The sequence below is a fragment of the Eumetopias jubatus genome, unplaced genomic scaffold (assembly GCF_037043125.1).
Source record: "Eumetopias jubatus isolate StellerSeaLion01/CBP00866 unplaced genomic scaffold, mEumJub1_p1.0 scaffold_15, whole genome shotgun sequence".
NCBI lineage: Eukaryota > Metazoa > Chordata > Mammalia > Carnivora > Otariidae > Eumetopias > Eumetopias jubatus.
Genome location: NW_028274821.1, coordinates 74,641,726 through 74,661,825, shown reverse-complemented (window position 1 = coordinate 74,661,825; position 20,100 = coordinate 74,641,726). Strand labels below are relative to the sequence as shown.

The following is a 20,100-nucleotide window of genomic DNA, read 5'->3' as shown; positions in this document are numbered from 1 at the left end:
TCATGAGGGCTCCTTCCCCTCAGTCAGTTCTTTTCTACGTGGTCTCATCCTTCCTTTCAAATGAAGACTGTCCCAGGCTCCGCCATGCATTAAAGAGAGGGAATCAGAGAGGCATCAGAGTTCAGTGGATGAGAGGAGCAAGGAGCCAGGTTCTAAGCCCTTCCCCTGCTGGCCTTAGATTTCTGGCAAATGACTTCACCTCTCCAGTAAGCCCTCCAGGTCCTATGGTGAAAGTTGTGGACCAACTCTAGGGGTGCCGCTCATATTGTAATCATTGTAGATTTGTTTTGAGAGAATTTTCAATAGGTAGTAAAGTGTCTTAAAGGATGCCTTTTTTTTTCTAATTCACTAAGGCCCTGAATGAGTTATCATCAGCCCTGCATTCTGAGCCTCAGTCTTCTAATCTATAAAATGGAGACAATCCACACTTATCTATAGAGTTGGCTAGAGAACCAACCGAAATAGTGGGTATAAACTGCCTTGGAGACTGTAATGTGGCATGCAGATTATATTGCCCTAAATTCTGTTTGCAATTTGAGGGATTGGTATAACAAAGGAGAAACAGGTTTCAGTCCACAAATGGTTTTCCTCCCTTCGAAAACAGAAGCGAAGGCCAGTGTTCACACTTGATCTTAGCCAAAGCGATTGCGAAGGCCAGTGTTCAAATAGCAAACATCTTCTCATTCAAAATATGTTCTGAATCAAAAGTGACTTTGTACTCATCAATGAAACTGAAAAGAATGTGCCAATTTCTGACAGTTGCTTAACTAAGTACATAGTTGTATCAGTAATAGTTAGAATTTCTCTTTGAGTCTTCAGATAAGATGAGCAAATGAAAGCTCAGCCCTGCCCCCTCCTCAGCCTCACTACCAACCACTGGAAATTGGGTTTGCCTGAGTGGACAGGTCTGAGGCAAGAGCAAGGAGTTGAAAAAAGGTGTCATTTTTAAGTTAACCCACACAAATCATTCTACAATGTAATTAATGTACATTCGAGACATAATTATTTGCAGAAAAACAGCCCACATGACACCTCTCGGATTCCTCTATCAAGATTCAGCTAAGTATAGTTCAGTCTAGTAACACAAATGATGTCATATATAATTTTGATTTGGCTTGGGAGAAAGGAACAAGTAGGCAGCAGTTTTAGCTTTCTAATTTGGTCTGTTTTGAGACAACGTTAAAAAAGATTTAAGATTTAATCTGCCTTCCTTGTACAAACTGTACTTAGCAGAACCAAATAATTGATGAGAGCTAAGTTTCTCTTATAAAGAGATGTCAGGGGGGCACCTGGGTGGCTCAGTCGGTTGAGCAGCCGACCCTTGATTTTGGCTCGGGTCATGATCTCACAAAGATGGAGCCCCGTGCTCCGAGCTCAGCAAGGAGTCAGCTTGGGATTCTCTCCCTCTCCTCCTGCCCCTCACCCCGCTTGTGTGCTCTCTCTCTAATGAATAGATAAATCTTAAAAAAAAAAAAAAAAAAAGATGTCAGGCCCAGTCCTGAGTTTCACTTCCGGCGTAAGAGTGTAAGACGTTCGCAGACTGCTGTCCAATGAAACTGGTGAAAATTATTATTATTTTTTTTAAAGATTTTACTTATCCATTTCATAGAGAGCGAGAGAGCACAAGCAGGGGGAGCAGTAGAGGGAGAGGGAGAGGCAGGCTTCCCGCGGAGCAGGGAGCCCGATGCGGGGCTCGATCCCAGGACCCTGGGATCATGACCTGAGCCGAAGGCAGACGCCCAACCATCTGAGCCACCCAGGCGCCCCTGGGGAAAATTGTTTTTAAAAATCTGTTTATGTCTCTGAAAATGGCCCTAAGAGCATACAGCAAATTGTTTAAGAAAATCTACAAAAGCGGGGCGCCTGGGTGGCTCAGTTGGTTAAGCGACTGCCTTCGGCTCAGGTCATGATCCTGGAGTCCCGGGATCGAGTCCCACATCGGGCTCCCTGCTCGGCGGGGAGTCTGCTTCTCCCTCTGACCCTCTTCCCTCTCATTCTCTCTCTCTCAAATAAATAAATAAATAAATAAAATCTTAAAAAAAAAAAGAAAATCTACAAAAGCTTGGTAGGAACTGAGTCTGTGCTATGTGACCCTAGAGCCAGGCTCTCCCCGTCCCCACCCCGGTTTCGGTGAGACAGAAACTACTCCGGACTGCTACTGCCCAGGAACACAGGGCTCCCCCTCCCAGCTCCAAGGCAGAGGGCTGGTCTCCTCAGGAAGGACAGGATGTCCTCATTTCTCATCCTCTCCCAGCCGCTGGCGCCTGAGGCTAAGTGCTAGTGAGTACCACCAATGGTCAGGGCTCTCTTCTTCCGCCCAGCTCCCACTTATGGGAAGGAGATCTGACCCTGGGTGCAGAGCTGGTGAGAATAATGGGTTCCAGCTGCTTTCACAGCAGCTCCTGGACCAGGGGCCCAGGGCAGGGGCCTTCATTGCCCGCATCTAAGCTACTGGGTACATGAGATTTCCACTATATTATTCTCCTGACTTTCAGGTAATTTTGAAAATTTTCTATATTAAAAACTTTAAGGACAAAAACACGGGGGAAAAAATCCTTCCAAAAACCAAATTCAAGGTCCCCTGAGACTCTGAAATTCGGAGTCTTTATGAGCATCACTGAAACATTCCACAGACACAGTAATTTAGAAGCTGGAGCTTTAGACTCTTCCAGGTTAATACATATACTATTTGAAAGTGATTACTGGGTGCCAACCCCCCAAAAAAAAACATTTCCAGAGAATGAGAGGAAAAGCTAGGAACACAGTAGGGGTTCCCACAGGCCAAACTCATCTCCCCCCCCTTTTTCTTTTCGGTAATCTCTATGCCCAACGTGAGGCTTAAACTCACAACCTCAAGATCAAGAATTGCACACTCTACCAAATGAGCTAGCCGGGTGCCCCAAAACTCATCTTCCTGTAACTGGAAACCTTTCAGAGCTTCAGAGGGGAGATAAAAGTGACCCAGAAAACACATCGCAGAAACATCTCTCCCCTCCTCCCAGAAACAGAATGAGTCTTTTCCTTAAGCAGTTGTGTTTAATCACTAAAATTATTCTGTCCCTAATGAAAGAGAAACAATCTCAGTTTAAGAAGGGGGAGGCTTTTTCTCCCTCACTGATTTTAGAGGTAAGGAGAAGTGAATGAAGAAAGCAGAATTCCTACAGTCAGGCCCGGGTAAAGGCTCCCGGGAGCAGAAGTCCCCTCTCCTTTCTGTCGTTATGTCCAAGGTCACTGTCGTTGGGATTCCAAGCATCCTGCTCTGGAGTAAGGCTGTCCTGTGAAATCCCGTAAGACTCTTCACTCTGTGACCCAGAGAGCTGGTTCTCCTCATCCTCATCATCAGTGGCCTGAAGAATCCTCAGGAGTTTGAGCTCCGGGTTCCACCCTCTTCTAGATGTATCGTCTGAGAGGTCCTCTGAGCTCCTCTCTTGGGATTCCGGCACAACCTCTTCCTGAGTGCTGATGTCCTTGTTAGAGGGTTCTATCTTGGATAACTCAGGGTCTAAAAGAAGACCCAGCCATTAACTGCACCTGCAGCCCTCTCCCAACTGTGACAAATGGAGGACAGACAAGGAAGGGCTGGGTGTCTTTAAGACCCTTCTGAGGGATGAGGACTATGGCCTCCAGGGAGGTGAACCATACTTCTCAACACAGGTTCAGCTCTCCCTGGCCTGAGTGACTTACTAAGGTCCCTCCACCCTAGTAACTTACCACCCTTATCAGGGAAGGAATCCAGATAATTCTCAGAGTATTCCATCTGTGGCCTCCTTGTGGAATCCTGAAATTCATTAGAGTAAGTGTAAGGAAACTTGAATCAAGACTTTAAGAAAGAAAAGATTTTTTTTTTTTTAAAGATTTTATTTATTTATTTGACAGAGAGACACAGCGAGAGAGGGAACACAAGCAGGGGGAGTGGGAGAGGGAGAAGCAGGCTTCCCATGGAGCAGGGAGCCCGATGCAGGGTTGATCCCAGGACCCTGGGATCATGACCTGAGCCGAAGGCAGACACTTAATGACTGAGCCACCCAGGCGCCCCGGGACTTGTGGTTTTTTGACCAATGAAATGTGGCAGAAGTGACATTGTTCCAGTTCCGGCCCCATCTCTCAAGGAAGTGCTTCCACGAGATTACCATACTATCAAGAAGCCCAAACGAGGCGCAATGAAGAGAACTCATGGAAGAGAACTAAGACGATTTGGCTAACAGCCCCACCCCAGCCGCCAGCTGAAGGCAGGTGCATGAGTGACATCAAGCAACACCAGAAAAACTGTCCTGAGGAATGGCCAACCACTGTTGGTTTCAGCTTTGAGGTGGTGTGTTAAACAGTAACAGGTAACAGAAACAGGGCCCTAGCAGAATGGTTCTGGTGCTCTTACCTTTTCCAAGTTGGGTCCTTCTGACTTCGTCCACTGTGGATGCTTTTTGTCAGTTTTCTGACTTAGTAGAGTTCTGTGACCTAGTGACCACAAAGTCAATTCAATTCTCTTCTTACTGGTATTTCATAGCCCACTGTTGGGCTTCTAGTTGACCCCTAGCCTACAAGTGACTCCTCATCTTGGACAAAAGGGAGTTGGGCCTCTGAGTTCTCTTTGTGGCTCTGTTCACCTAGGACTGGGACCACATCTATCACAGAATTTGAGATTAAGGTCAAGCGTATGTTAAAAGACTTAGGGAAAAACAAAAAAGACTTAGGGTTCCTCCAAGAAACCCAAGGGGCAGGTATCTGCACATCACAGCAGCAAAAGAAACCCTGACCCTATGTTTTCCATTAATGAAGACTCCTCCGACCTTCTTGCACCAACCCTAATGTCCCCATACTGGCTTCTGAAAATGAAACTCCTTCCTTCCAAAAGCTCTAGTTCTCTGATTCTCCTACATCAGCTGTTTCCCCAACTAGTCCTTAAATGCATTCATCCTGTCCTTCCTCAATTCCCTTTCTCTAAATGAACATCTTCCAGGGCACCTGGGTGGTTCAGTCGGTTAAGGGTCTGCCTTCAGCTCAGGTCATGATCCAGGGTCCTGGGATCGAGCCCTACATCAGGCTCCCTGCTCTGTGGGAAGTCTGCTTCTCCCTCTCCCTCTGCTTGCCACTCTCCCTGCTTGCTCTCTGTGTCAAATCAATCAATCTTAAAAAAAAAAAAAAAAAAAAAAAAGAAGAGAACATCTTCCAAGCTGCCACCCGAGCTGTTATGCAAAAAGGCAAAGCCAATCGAGGAACTCCCTTGCTGAACATGTCTGTTGGCTCCCTACCAGCACTGGTTCTTACCTTAGCTGCACACTTGAAGTACTAGGAGTTCTGGAAAACACTGAGGCCTGGGTCCCAACACCAGAACTTCTTTTTTTTTTTTTTTAAAGATTTTATTTATTTATTTGAGAGAGAGAGAGAATGAGATAGAAAGCACGAGAGGGAAGAGGGTCAGAGGGAGAAGCAGACTCCCTGCTGAGCAGGGAGCCCGATGTGGGACTCGATCCTGGGACTCCAGGATCATGACCTGAGCCAAAGGCAGTCGCTTAACCAACTGAGCCACCCAGGCGCCCAACACCAGAACTTCTGATTGAATAGGTGTGGGGTATGTCCTGGGTATCTGGGTTTTAAAAGCTCCTCAGTTGGGGCACTTGGATGGCTCAGTCAGTTAAGTATCTGACTCGACTTCAGGTCAGGTCATGATTTCAGGGTCATGATCTCAGGGTCATGAGGTTGAGCCCCACATTGGGCTCTGCGCTGGAGGTGTGGAACCTGCTTATGATTCTCTCTCTCCCTTTCCCTCTGGCCCCTGCTCACGCTCTCTCTCTCTCTCTCGTGTGCACGCGCGTGCACACATGCGTGCTTTCTCAGAAAAAAAAGAAAAGCTCCTCAGTTGATTTCAGTGTGCGGTCAGGGGGTGGAGCACCATGACCATGGTCAAACAAGCTCCTGCCTACCTCATCAGCCTGACCTTTCATGACTGTCTCTTTCATAACCCACAGCCACGATGGACCACCGTGTTCCCTGCGCAGCCATGCTCCTCCTAGGTGCACCTGAACAGACTATTCCCACTTCTGGAATTCTCTTCTGTATCAGGAAGACTCTCACACATTCAAGATCCAATGCAAAAATCAACTCTTCATAAGGCCTTTCTCAACCCAGTGAGGACAGGCCACTGCTCCAAGAACATAATTCAAAAAGGCACCCCAGTCACCCAAGCAAATCTGCTCCTATCGGAGACATCAGGAAGAGGAATGAAAAGCGCCTGAATGAATTCAGGGGAGTGCTGATCACCCTGGATGGAGTGGTAATCTTGGACCTGTCAGCCTCACCCTGGGCTACAGCCCTGGTTTTGTCTACCTCCCATGTGAAGGCCAGGAAGCTTCTTAGATCTGCAGGTCAGGGGCCACTGTTGGCATCTGAGAGCTCAGTGGGATGTGAAATAAACCGAGAGGAGCATTCTTCTGAGGAAACATCTCACCTGAGCCCTCCCACTGCCCTACGAGGGGGAGAGCAAATTCTGATGAGGAAGCAGTCAACAAGGTCCACTCTGAGTAGGGCCGAAGAAGCTCCTAAGGTTTAGGAGGATTCTTTCTCCCTCCCTTTCTTTCTTTCTCTTTTTCTGCACTCAAACTGAGCAACATCAGAGGGACCAGGGTAAGAATATCCTTCAGCTCAGGCGCATGATTAGGATTCCAAAAAGGGGAGCTACCTATTCTGATCTTCAGCATGAACACCAAAGGAAAAGAATTGCCTGTCAAGAATTGGCCACCTGCCTCCTAGGGGGTTCTAGATAATGTGCTGATTTCAACCTGAGCCTCCAGGGACTAACTTGTGGCTGGGAAGCGAGAGACCCTGGACTCTGCTTCCTTAGAACCCTCTTGGGGCTAGACAGGGGCCCTGGCTCTTTGCTGCCTCATTGCTTGCTCTTCATTCTCAAACCACTCTGTCTTTCCTAAAGTAAGGCCTGAGGAAAAATGACTCTGACTCATGCTCATGGTCATCTCTCGAACACCCACATGAAGCAGACATCTGGCCCAGCTTGCTTCCTTAGTAAAGATTTGATGGAAAGACAATGCATGTCAGCCCAGCCAAGCCAGAACATTCCAAGGAGAATTGTGAATGCCTAATGAAGGCAGGTCCCAAAATGACGGATTTGTCCGGCTTTTCCTGTCCTCAGCTACATCCTGAGTTCCCATCCCTCCCAAACCCATACTCTCCTTACCATAGCGTGGGCCACACACCATGGCACCCGAACATTTATGCAAAATGTCCTGGCTCCCCGGATCACTCTTGGATTTCTTTTTAGCCTCCTGAAACCCACATGAGGAGGAACTGAATTAGGACCTTTGGAAGTGAAGAAAACGTTTCAAAAAGAGTCTAAAAGAAGGAAGTTAGTATCTGCAAGCAGACAGGAACTCTGTATCTAGAACCAAACGGAGAACAGGGAGACTTGCGCCTCATCCACCCCTTCCCATTCCAGGCTGCACCCCGTGGCCCAGTCCCAGCCAGTCCTCCAGCTTCCCTCACGGCCACGCTACCTGTCTCTTCGGTGGGGTTTTCACCTTCCTCTGCTGCTGCTTCTTGTGACCTGGTGACCAGAGCACGGGCTCAACCCTCTTCTCCCTGACAGTGCCCACCTTCCCCGGGGGCTGCTTGCTGGGCCCTGCTCCACAACGGTGACACCCGCTCTGTCAGAACCAAGCCATTTGTGGTGGGGGAGGGGGGCTGCCTCCTGAAACAGCAGTTTCCCGAGTTCTACACGGGATCTTGTATGACTGTGGCCACAAACAACAAACTGGGACCCAGACCAAGTATAAGAACTGTGGGCTGACGGGGGGGACAGTACCTGAGGATCTGGCCCGATCCACCAGAAAACCTACCTTCTATGTTCGGGGTGTAATATAATTTCTTCAAATGTTTAGGATATCTCAATGCTGGTCTCTGGAGGAAAAAAAAAAGGAAAGAAAAGAGAAAGAAGAGGAAAAGCTCTACTGAAGGAGTTTCCTTTTCCCAAGACATATCCTTCAAATGCAGGTAGGCACCCACATGGCCAGCGAGCACTGTTTGAGAACTGGGTGCGCACAGCGTTGTAGCAGGGGCTCTGGAGAGAGGAACCGGGGTGGGGAACAAAGGGCAGGAGAAACAGAGAATGTTCCTCAAACCCCTCCCCGTGCGTTTGCTTTCACCTACATATAGCCCAGCCCTTCTGTGAGGCTTGGGTCCAGCGTGGAAGGGTAGAGAGAAAGAAGAAAGAGAACATCAACTCCTCCAGCCTTGAAAAGAAATGAGTTTGGATTTGCATCTAGACCTCTGTCTCCGAGGCTCCCTAGCTCTCACCTGCAGGGTGAGACGGTGTATGGATAAGAACATCTTAGCAGAAATGGCACTGTCAGGTCGGCTCTTTTCCAGGGGAGCTTTCTTCTTCATCATGGCCAATTGTGTCTTCATCTCCAGAGAAGGCATGGTTTTCCCTTCATCAGGTAAGAGGCTGGAAGGGACAGAGACAGCCAGTCAGCAACAGTTCTTCTTGGAGAGTGTGGCTGAGGAAAAGGGGATGGTAAGGGCTCCAAATTTGAATAAATTTCCACTGTGGGCCTAAAAAGGCCTATGCCAACAGGTGCTCATCGGGCAACAGCTTTCAATTAGCTGAGGACGGGCGTTCTTATCCCCATTTTGCAAACGAGGGAACGAGGCGTAAAGATGCTAGATAAATTACCAAAATGCACAAAACTGGGAAGTTTCAATGCAAAATCCAAAGGCTGTCTCACTCCAAACCACATTTCCCTTCTGCCTCCCACTTATCCATAACTCGTTTATAAAAAGAAGAGAGTGAAGGCACCTGGCTGGCTCAGTCAGTGGAGTATGGAACTCTTGATGTCAGAGTCATGAGGTCAAGCCCCTCGTTGAGCATAGAGCTTACTTTAAAAAGAAAAAGGAGAAGAGAGTAATAGTGCCTCGTAGAGGTTCAAATAAGAGAATAGGCTTTTTGAGAGAGATTGAGCCCTCCACTGAAGTTGGCTGTGATTGCTCAGGATTCCAAATAAATTGATTTGAGAAGAGAAGAGGAGCCTCACCTAACACTGGCGGTTGACACTTATCCTTTGGGGTCCTTTATTTGGCAGGGAGAGTTGGTAAAGTGAATGATAAATTCTGTTTTTATAAAATAAGCCTGCAAGCTTGGAAGCTTGGGCACATTTGACCCCTTTTTAAAACTGCACTTTATACGAAATTTGGGGAACAAGTTGAATGTTCTATAGGACAGGTGCCCATTGAAATGTGAGGAATGCAGACAGCACTGAACATGGGCATGTCTATTAAAACAGTCTGGTCTTTTGATTCACAAGCCCAAAGATTCCAGAATGCCTATAAGGAGAAAACTTCTCTTAAGGAAACTAAGACACTACTTGGCCTTTTCTACCATTCTCAAGTAAACTGGGTTTTCTAACTACATAACTGAATGGAAAACAGGAGCCTATCAGATCCTAAGTGTGTCTTATTAGAGATCCAGGTTTGTTTATAATGCATTTATGAATTATAATAAAGATGACTGCATATCTGGAAAAAAAAAACACAAGAGAATAGACGTAATGTGCTTCTATAGCGCAGGGCCTGGCAAGTGGTAAGTACTTGATAAATGGTGGCCATTACCATCATCACCGTACCTTGGTAAGCCTAAGAACTCACTGTACAAGCAGAGGGGACAGTTTTTCTCCCCTCCTTACTCAGGAAGAGCATGCTACTTAGTGCCTTCTCTGCTTCAGAGAAGAGCAGGTACTCTGGCTCTCCCACAGGCTTACATGATACTTACTCCTTCAGTAGATCCCGAGGTAACGTGTCAAATTGGTTCCAGAAAGGTATGGACTCTGCGTTTAGTTGCTCAAAAAAGTGTACTGGTGATGGGGGAGGAGGCACAATCATCCCTGGAGGTCCCAGCTGTGTTTCTGTTTTCTGCTTTCCATAGCGAAAACTGTCTTTCTAGAAAAGCAACAATGGAAAGTGCCACTCCTTCCCATCAACATTCCAGCCTCCCAAACATAACCCTAGCATGCCAAACTCCCTGTTTCCAGACCCACTCTAGCAGCAACCCCTCCTTTGCACTATGAAGGCCACCATATTTTCCCTCTCTGGCTCCCCACCCCATTGTTGAATTCAGATCATACAGGAATTCGTTGCTTTGTTTTTTTCCCCAAAAAGGTGATTAATTCATTCACTGAGCAAAACTGAACAAATATTTATTGGCCAACTATGTGCCAGGTGCAGGGCTCGCACTGGGGGTTCAGCAATGAACAAAGTGGACCAAGACACTACTCTCACGGTTGTAGCAACCTTCCAGCTCTGTGACTTACCCAAGGTTACATTTACCCATTTAAGTGGGGGCATGAGGATGAGAAACCCAAGTCCATTATAACCCCTAGTCCACTGAAGTTCTCTTTCTATCACACCGGGAATTTGTCAAAAACTCCCCCTGAATATCCAAGGCTTCCTCCTAACTTTTCTTCAAGATGCTCTTCACCTTCCTACAGGGAGGGGGCAGGGAAGTGAGGCTCTCAATAGAAAATGCTTCGGTAATTATTCCTTAAAAGGGGTTTCTTTTGCAAGTTTTATTCATTTAAAAAGAATGGGGTAAGGGGGAAGGTACCTGGAAGGAAAAACAAAATTCTACAGAGTAATCTCATAAAGGTTTGACCAAAACATCAAACTTACCCCTGCAGATTTCGTTCTTTTCTTCATCCAGTCCTGGCTGGGAAGAATATGCTTCTTCTCAGCTGGACTTGAAATAAGAACAACCACAATTTATTCCCAGACATCTCAAACAGAAGCACCAAGGGTATTTGTGAACGATGACCATGGAGATTTCTATCCTCTCTTCAGTACTCAAAGATGGCTGCTTGGAAGCCTGGAGGAACCAACTGCCCAGAAGCTGCGAGAAACAAGACCTAACCTCACATCTACATTAGGTTCCCTGCCATTCTCTCCTACAACCCAGTTATTTGCTTTCATAGCATTAATCCAAATTAGTAATTATATACTTCGGTATGGTGATGTTTGTAAAGCCTGAATCCCAACCCACCCCACCCCCCACCACCACAAGACTCTAGGAGGACAGGGAGCAAGTCTATTTGGTTCTTCACTAGATTCTCACTGCTTAGCACAGAGGAGGTGCTCAAGTATTTTTTGCTCCGTCATCTTCCACCTCCTTGCCTGGAACACGTATATGATGGCTGGAGCTCTAGCCGTCAACTTAGACCTTCAAAGTCCCCATGAGACACCTTAGAAAATGAAAGCCACGGGCTAAGGATGATGACCAGAGAGCCCAAAGGAGTTCTGGTTTCTGATGAATATGTGAAACTGAGGTACTGGCCCTGGTCCACCCATATCTGGGCTTTTTTTTTTACATGAAAGGAAGTAAACCTCTAGGAGTCTTTTGTTTATATCACACACACACACACACACACACACACACACGCACGCACGCATAAGCACTGACAGGATCATTAAAAAATCAAGTAAGAAGAAATTCTTAAATCACATCCTATCTGCATAGTCACCTAACAAGACTCTGAAAGCCTTAGCATTCATGAAAGAAAAACCAAACACCTTCTTCCAGTGGTTATCAGTATTATCCAGCCTTTGGGTCCTTACCCAGTGATCCTTCTGCTTTGTACACAAGTCCTACAGGCTATTCATCTTGCGCCACTGTGCTGGGCCTTGGGGCTGAGACCAAAGATTCACGCGCTTCACTCAAAATGTTTTCACTAGCTGGGGATGGCTAATAAGAAAAACTGATGGGGGCACTGGGTGGCTCAGTCTGTTAAGTACCTGCCTTCAGCTCAGGTCATGATCTCAGGGTCCTGGGATCAAGCCCGGCACGGCACGCACAGGGCTCCCTGCTCAGCAGGGAGTCTGCTTCTCCCTCTCCCTGTGTCCTTCCCCACAGCTTGTGTTTCCTCCCTGCTGCTTGTGCTCTCTCTCGCTCTCTCTCTCTCAAATACATAAATAAAATCTTTAAAAAAGAAGAAAAAGAAAAGCTGATCGTCAGGAAGCGTCTGTTTCTTAGCCCTCACAAATCCACAGGCCCTATCTTGCCTGTTATTTAATGCCATGTAGGATTTGATGTGGAGAAGCCCCGACGCAGGAAACACAAAGTGCATTAAATAGAACCCCAGTGGAGCAGGAAGCAAATACAAGAGACCGTGACCTTCTCTAGTTGGCCTCCTGTTACTTGCAATGAGGTGGCTAAAAAGGAGATCACAAATAGGAGGCCTGCGCAGGGCAGGAGGGACTTGCAGAACGTAAGGGCGGAAGGCTCCCAAGTTTTGGACACAATACTCACCTCACATGCCTCTCTGGTTGTTCTGGGATCCAGATTACAACCATATTTCTAACATCTTGAGGGCTGGGAAGTTGTGTCTCATTCAAATTCAGCACTGAAAGCTAAGAGAAACATGTAAAAGCCTATATATGGCTTGAAGGTACCAGCCCCTAATGGTACTCAGAACAGGCCTAAGAACTGAATTATCATGCTAACGAAAAGGGTATGCTGGTGCAGAAGATGACCAAAAGACATTTCTCATCTCCAGATTGTCTTCATAACAATGCCTCAAGAAACCAGACACCAGTACAGTACTCTGCAAGAGTGAGCATTTTAAGTGAATAGACTCCCCTGCCTCCCTGTGACATTAGGGTGGCATTTAGCAACTCCCCACCCCATATACCCTAGAGCGGAACTTGGGGTTTACCTAAGGGAATGCACTCATTCTGCCTACTCCACTCCAAACACTGAGATCCCCTGCAGATAACACAATTTGGGAACTGGGAGGGAACTGGTAAGGACAGAAGCCAGTTTTCTGCTTTTACCGCCTGTCTACAATTATAGGCATCTACATAAAAGTTAAGATCACAACACTTTCCACCTTCAGTCATTTAAGATATTAGAACAGTGGTGCTCAAGGAAACCTTATAAATGATCTAGTCCCTACCCCTGGTAGGATACAGGGAACGAGAAAAAAAAAAAAAACTAATAAAAATAGGGTTGTGGGGCACCTGGGTGGCTCAGCCAGTTAAGTGGCCGAATCTTGATTTGGGCTCAGGTCATGATCCCAGGGTCCTGGGATTGAGGCCTGCTTTGGGCTCCAAGCTCCTGAGCTCAGTGGGAAATCTGCTTGAGATTCTCTCTCTCTCCCTCTGCCCTTCCCCACTGCTCGCGTGCTCACTTCCCCCACCCTAAGAGATAAATAAATTTTTTTAAAAATAGGGTTGGGGGAGCCTGGGTGGCTCACTCATTAAGCGGCTGTCTTTGGCTCAGGTCATGGTCCCAGGGTCCTGGGATCGAGCCCCGCATCGGGCTCCCTGCTCTGCGGGAAGCCTTCTTCTCCCTCTCCCACTCCCCCTGCTTGCGTTCCCTCTCTCGCTGTGTCTCTCTCTGTCAAATAAATAAATAAAATCTTTAATAAATAAATAAATAAAAATAAAAATAGGGTTGTCCTATGAAAAGGAACTGAAGGGCTTGAGGGATTAGGGGAGACTTCTTTGCACTGTAAACCCTTTTATGCTTTTTGAATTTTGAACCATGTGCAAGTACTAGCTATTCAAATAATTATCTTAAAACGAATTTAATCTAACCCCTTGTTCTTTTTTTTTTTAAAGATTTTATTTATTTATTCATGAAAGACAGAGAGAGAGAGAGAGAGGCAGAGGGAGAAGCAGGCTCCCAAGGAGCAGGGAGCCCGATGCGGGACTCGATCCCAGGACCCTGGGATCATGACCTGAGCCGAAGGCAGACGCTCAACCATCTGAGCCACCCAGGCGCCCTCTAACCCCTTGTTCTAAAGAGGTCAAAGAGTGATTTGTTCATCCATTCAAACACATCTACCCTCTCTCTGTCCCTTATACTGTCCACCATGTGACAGTGAAAGGTAGAATATCTCTTGAAAAAAATAAAAGGCATCCATAAGATTTCAAAGAAGAGTAAATCTCTCTTCATTGTAGATAAGTAGAAGGGCTTTTCCTCCTAAACTCTAATTTAGCTCGGCCTCTAACTAGCTATGTGCTTCAGCAAATCACTTCTTTATCTGGGCTTCAGTTGTCTCAACTGTAAGACATATGAGACAGACCACAGTAATGTTCCTCAGTTGCAACTGCAACTAATTCATAGGTCATGGAATCAAATTTTGTGAAGTGTAGCCTACATTGCTTAGAAGTAGAATAGAGGGGCTCCTGGGTGGCTCAGGCGGTTAAGCGTCTGACTCTTGATTTCGGCTCAGGTCATGATCTCAGGGTCGTAAGATCGAGCCCCGATTTGGGCTCCTCGCTGAGTGCTGAGTGTGGAGCCCGCTTGGGATCCTTTCCCCTTCTCCCTCTGTCCCTCCCCTTCTCATACGTGTTCTCTCAGTCTTAAAAAAAAAAAAAAGTAAAATAGAATAGGACAGAAAATATCAGAGTGCATTACTCATAATTAGGGTAAGGATTGTTTTATGCTATTTTGTTGCAAAATGTATTTTTTACTGTAAGTCATAGCTAAAAAGTTGGATAGTCATCAGAATAGATGACCTGAAGGCACATTTTAGGTGTGACATTTCCAGCATTCTAATTTCCCTATATTATGAGATGACAGGGTTTACTTAGTAGCTGAATGTGCTCTTTGCAGGATACAGACAGAAAAGTCTTACCTATGCCAAACAGCCACAAATCAATCCCACTGGTGTCTGGGATTTCTGGAAACAGTATAGCATGTAAAGGCATTAGCACAGAGCCTAGCATATACTTAAGGGCCCAATATTAGATAGTTATCATTGTCATTATTCAGATTATAGTCATCCTGAATGTTATACAGAGGCAAATATTTTATTCCCACTAGTAGAGAAAATGCTGAAGAAGTACCTTTTTTAATCTGTGATTTACTTTAGGAGATCTATCAGGATGGTCGATTAAATCTTTGTCAGGTAAATCTTCCCGAGGCCTAAAAAATGAATTTCCAAACATGACATAGAGATACAAAGGAGCTACGGGGGTGGCAGTTAGTGCTCTGAGCCTTCTGCTTATCCACAGAAAACCTGGGGCTTAATACTTACCGAATGAATGTAGGGTGTCCCCATGTCCTTAAGTTGTGTTTCTTTGTTATGGAACAGCTCCCAAACAGACACTGCACACTGCAAACACTCCACAACTATTTGTTGCATCAAACTGAATTCAGAGCCTATGCCCCCTCTCTCCAACTACAGACAGTTATGTCACTATCAATAAAAGTTGACTGAGTAACCCTTGATGTAGATGTTCAAATCATGTTAAATAAGCCAAACATAGTATTTACACACAATGGAATATTTTTCAGCCTTAATAAGGGATGCAATTCCGATATATGCTCCAATATTGATGAAACTTGAAGCCATTATGCTAAGTGAAATAAGCTAGCTAAGGGGCACCTGGGTGGCTCAGTCGTTAAACGTCTGCTTTTGGCTCAGCTCATGATCCTGGGGTCCTGGGATCGAGCCCTGCATCGGGCTCCCTGCTTCGGGGGGAAGCCTGCTTCTCCCTCCCCCACTTCCCCCTGCTTGTGTTCCCTCTCTCACTGTGTCTCTCTCTGTCAAACAAATACATAAGTAAATCTTAAAAAAAAAAAAAAAAGAAGCTAGCTAAACACAAAAGGACAAATATTGTAGGATTCCACTTATACGAGGTACCTAGAATAGGCAAATTCATACAGACAGAAAGTAAAATAGACATTAACAGGAGCTGGAGGGAGGAGGGAATGGGGAGTTACTGTTCAATGGGTAAGGAGTTCCTGTTTGAGATGATGAAAAAGTTCTAGAAATGGATGGTGGTGATACAACACTATGAATGTATTTAATGCCACAGAATTATACACTTAAAAACGATTAAAATGGTAAATTTCACACTATGCATCTTTACCACAATAAAAAAAAAAAAGGAATACTGTCCCCTTACATTTTCATATCACTTGTTACTATATTTTTTTAAAAGCCATGTTAAGTGTAGGAATGAATACATATGGCGAAGAATTATAAGATAAAGACCCAACTCCTTAGGCTGATTCATGTGCTGTAGCCCACCGCTTTTTACTCCAGCTCCCGAGCCTCAGCTCTGACCACTCCCCCATTCCTGCTCTGTGTTCCACGCAAGATGAGCCCTTCTCCTGACATCTAAAGAACTTCCTCTTGCCTCCAGGCCTTGGCATATGCTCTTTCCGTAGTCCAGAACTCTCCTCATGGCCACCTCCTACCCGCAACCCCCACTTCGCCAGACTGCTCACACTTCAGTATCCAGGCACAGGTGCCGCCTCCACAGAGGACAGTGCCCTGGGCGAGGAACCCTTCCCATGTGCTTCCACAAACCCGGGGGGAGGGGGGGCCCTCTCATCACGCTCATCACACCGGACAGTTCTTGTCCTCCCCAGCGAGGCTGAAAGCCCTTTGAGGGTAAAGACTATATCTTGTTTACCACTGAATCCCCAGAGCCCAGCAAAGTGGTCCCCACTAAAATACATTTGTAAATTCAGCAAGTGACTACACGAATGAGGTCACGGTCTTTGCCTTCATAGGCCCTGACTGGGAGAAGCCACCTTCTTCCCAAGGTTCAAGTCCTAGAGAACCAGAAAGCAGTCCTACCCTTTCCCATACTGTCTTTAGCCAAAGGAAACCACCAAAGGCTGCTTACATCAAAGGGGAGAAAAGGAACCGGTACAGGGGCCACTAGGCATGCCTTGGTTCCAAACCATAGGAGTTCCAAATGTTACAAGTCTAAGTTTTCTGTAGATCCCAGACCCTTAGTTTCCCGTATCAACAAGCACTAACTGTATGCCTGGGCTTTGTAGGAGATTCAAAAGGAAACCATTGCTTCTGCCTTCAAAAGCTTACAAACAGTTTCATACCTAAAGATAAAGGATAAAAAAGATAGTGATGACCTGCAGAGGCTGATGAGATATCCCCCATGGTGGGATGAATTGTGCCCCCAAATTCTTACACTGAATCCTAACCCTCAATACCTCAGAGTTTGAGTCCCTCAGTATTTGGAGATAGGGTCTTTAAGGAGGTAATTAAGGTAAAATGAAGTCATACAGACAGGCCCTAATCCAATATGACTGGTGTTCTTATTAAAAAGAGGAAATTAAGAGATTAAGAAACACATGGGGGCGCCTGGGTGGCTCAGTCATTAAGCGTCTGCCTTCGGCTCAGGTCATGATCCCTGGGTCCTGGAATCGAGCCCCGTGTCGGGCTCCCACTCAGCAGGAAGCCTGCTTCTCCCTCTCCCATGCCCCCTGCTTGTGTTCCCTCTCTCGCTGTGTCTCTCTCTGTCTCAAATAAATAATAAATAAAATCTTAAAAAAAAAAGAGAGAGATTAAGAAACACTTATCATGATGAGCAGTGACTAACATAGAGAATGGCTGAATCACTCTATCATATACCTGAAACCGATATAACACTCTGTGTTAACTATACTGGAATTAAAATTAAAAACTTAAAAAAAAGACAAGGATGGGGCGCCTGGGTGGCTCAGTCAGTTAAGCGGCTGCCTTCAGCTCAGGTCATGATCCCAGGGTCCTGGGATCGAGTCCCACGTCGGGCTCCCTGCTCAGCGGGGAGCCTGCTTCTCCCTCTGCCTGCCGCTCCCCCTGCTTGTGCTCTCTCTCTCTCTTTCTTTCTCTCTGACAAATAAATAAAATCTTCAAAAAAAAAGAAGAGGATGGGAGGTGGCTCAGTCAGTTGAGCATCTGCACTGGGCTCAGGTCATGATCTCGGAGTCCTGGGATCGAGCCCCACATCCACTGGGCTCCCTGCTCAGCGGGGAGTCTGCTTCTCCCTCTGCCCCTCCTCCCACACATGCTTCTCTCTCTCTCAAATAAATAAATAAAATCTTTAAAAAAAAAAAAGAAAGAGGAAATTAGGACAAAGACACACAGAAGGAAGACCATGTTAAGACACAGGGAGAAAATGGCCACCTACAAGCCAAGAAGAAAGGGTTCAGAAGAAAACAACTCTATCAACACCTTAATCTTGAACTTCTAACCCCTAGACTGTGAAAAAGTAAATTTGTGTTGTTTAAGCCACACAGTCCAGGGTACTTTGTTACAGTGACCCTAGCAAACTAATACACCTCTATTTTAGCAACTCCTACCACACAGATAATGCCTTCCTTTTGTTTTCCACTGCCTCGTCACCATTTCTCTAACTGAACTGGTGTTTTAGTTTTAATCCAGCTTTCTCAAAGTCTACTACATGGGTAAAGGAAATCAACCCAGAATTTTGAGATAGGAGGCTCATAACGGAAGATTCCATGATAATTTACCTGCCTCGGAATTTGGAGTCAAGCTTTGAACCTGGACACAGTAAAGAGGGAGGTTTGGTGAAGGTGAGTCCTGATAAATGATGATGAGCATGTCTCTTGGCCCGGATGCAGGAATCTGCCATGTTTACAATGGTGAGCACGGGGAGTTTGTCTGAGAAAACAGACCAGAGGAAAACATGTAATCTGTCAAAAGGAGCCAAACAGAAATAGTTCAAGGATCTTGTAAGAAAGAAGCAGGGCCGACTAATTCACCTTCATCATTTGGAGTTGTTTTACAGGGGGAGCCCAGGATTCGAGGGTGGCCCCTCTCAATACGGCGGATCGTGGCCCAGCATTGTGGATGCTGACAAATGGCCAACTTGCAGGTGGTTTCATCCCACTGGCTCTCATCTGGTAAGTCCATAGCTACAAATGGTTTAGGACAAAAGCCAATCTTGCAGCTTTCTAGCCCTCTAAAGTAACAAAAACCACACAATTAGAGTGTATTATACATCAGCCATGCAGTCCAGATCTTAATTTGGACTCAAAGCATAAAATATTTCTGTTGAACCCACATACATAAATGATGGTCACAGGATATTTAAGAATTGGGTAACAAGCTACTCAGCCATTAAAAAGAATGAAATCTTGCCATTTGCGACAACATGGATGGTGCTAGGGGGTATAGCTCAGGGAAATAAGTCAATCAGAGAAAAGACAAATACCATATGATCTCACTCATGTGGAATTTAAGAAACAAAACAAACAAAGAAAAAAGATACAAGCCAGAAAACAGACTCTCAACTATAGAGAACAAACTGATGGTTACTAGAGGGAAGGGTGGGGGGGAGGGTGAAATAGGTGATGGGGATGAAGAGTGTTCTTATTGTTATGATCACTGAGAAATGTGTAAAATTGTTGAATCACTAGATTGTACACCTGACACTACTATAACACTATATGTTGACCATATTATAATTAAAATTTTTTAAAAACTGTCTAACAACCAAGTATGAAAACGTCTCAGCATGAAGTAGAGTGGCAAGAGTTTTGGGAGCAGACTAACTTCATAAAGTCTCCTACTTGGCCATTTAATAGCTGAGTGACCTGGGTCTTAAGCAATCTGAGATACACGTTCCTCATCTGCAAAATGAGGATAAGCCTGTTTTACAGGATCATTACAAAGATTAGTTAATCGATATTAAAAGGTCTGGACATTAAAAGGGCGCCTAGGTGGCTCAGTCGGCTAAGCATCTGTCTTTGGCTCAGCTCATGATTTCAGGGTCCTGGGATTGAGTCCCACGTCGTCGTCGGGCTTCCTGCTCAGCGGGGAGTCTGCTTCTCCCTCTGCCTCTACCCTTCCCCCCTGCTTGTGCTCACTCTGTCATGCTCTCTCTCTCTCTCTCTCAAATAAATATTTTTTTTAAAAGTTCTGATATATAGTTCAAAATAAGTATGAGCATCCTTTCCTTTTCCCCTTCATTAATCATTAGGGAGAAGACACCATCATCTCTAAAAAGCCTTATCAAATCAGAACTAATATAATCACAGAAGTACTTGAGATGGCTTTAGATGGTTCACACCTTTGGAAAACATGCTTCATTTTGCAATATGCTCCAATTCTCATACAGGCAGCTTAAATACCCACCAGAAATGAATGGGTTTGCTCAAACAGTAGATCAGCAGACTTACAGTTACATCAGAGGCCTCTGGCTTTTCATTTACTGGCTGTATGGTCATAGGCAAGTGATTTCACCTCTCTCAGCTTGTTTCCTCATATAAAGAGGGGACAGGAAATCCCTAAGTAGGATTGTGGAAGCATTAAGAGAAATAATGTACTTTTATGTAGG

The 20,100-nt window shown here is 45.6% G+C and overlaps 1 protein-coding gene across 1 annotated transcript; it reads right to left on the bottom strand.

Annotated features, from left to right (window-relative positions):
* Positions 1-3,068: 3,068 nt before the first annotated feature.
* CUNH9orf43 (chromosome unknown C9orf43 homolog) lies at positions 3,069-18,721 on the bottom strand. The gene is made up of 13 exons (XM_028107906.2): positions 18,524-18,721; positions 18,272-18,422; positions 14,848-14,926; positions 12,302-12,402; positions 10,672-10,738; positions 9,776-9,942; positions 8,305-8,455; positions 7,848-7,908; positions 7,506-7,555; positions 7,190-7,277; positions 4,376-4,455; positions 3,712-3,778; positions 3,069-3,502 (listed from the first exon to the last, which is right to left on the bottom strand). The coding sequence occupies exons 1-13, from the start codon at positions 18,672-18,674 to the stop codon at positions 3,165-3,167; spliced, it is 1,551 nt and encodes a 516-aa protein (XP_027963707.1). The 5' UTR covers positions 18,675-18,721; the 3' UTR covers positions 3,069-3,164.
* Between the last annotated feature and the right edge of the window lie 1,379 nt (positions 18,722-20,100).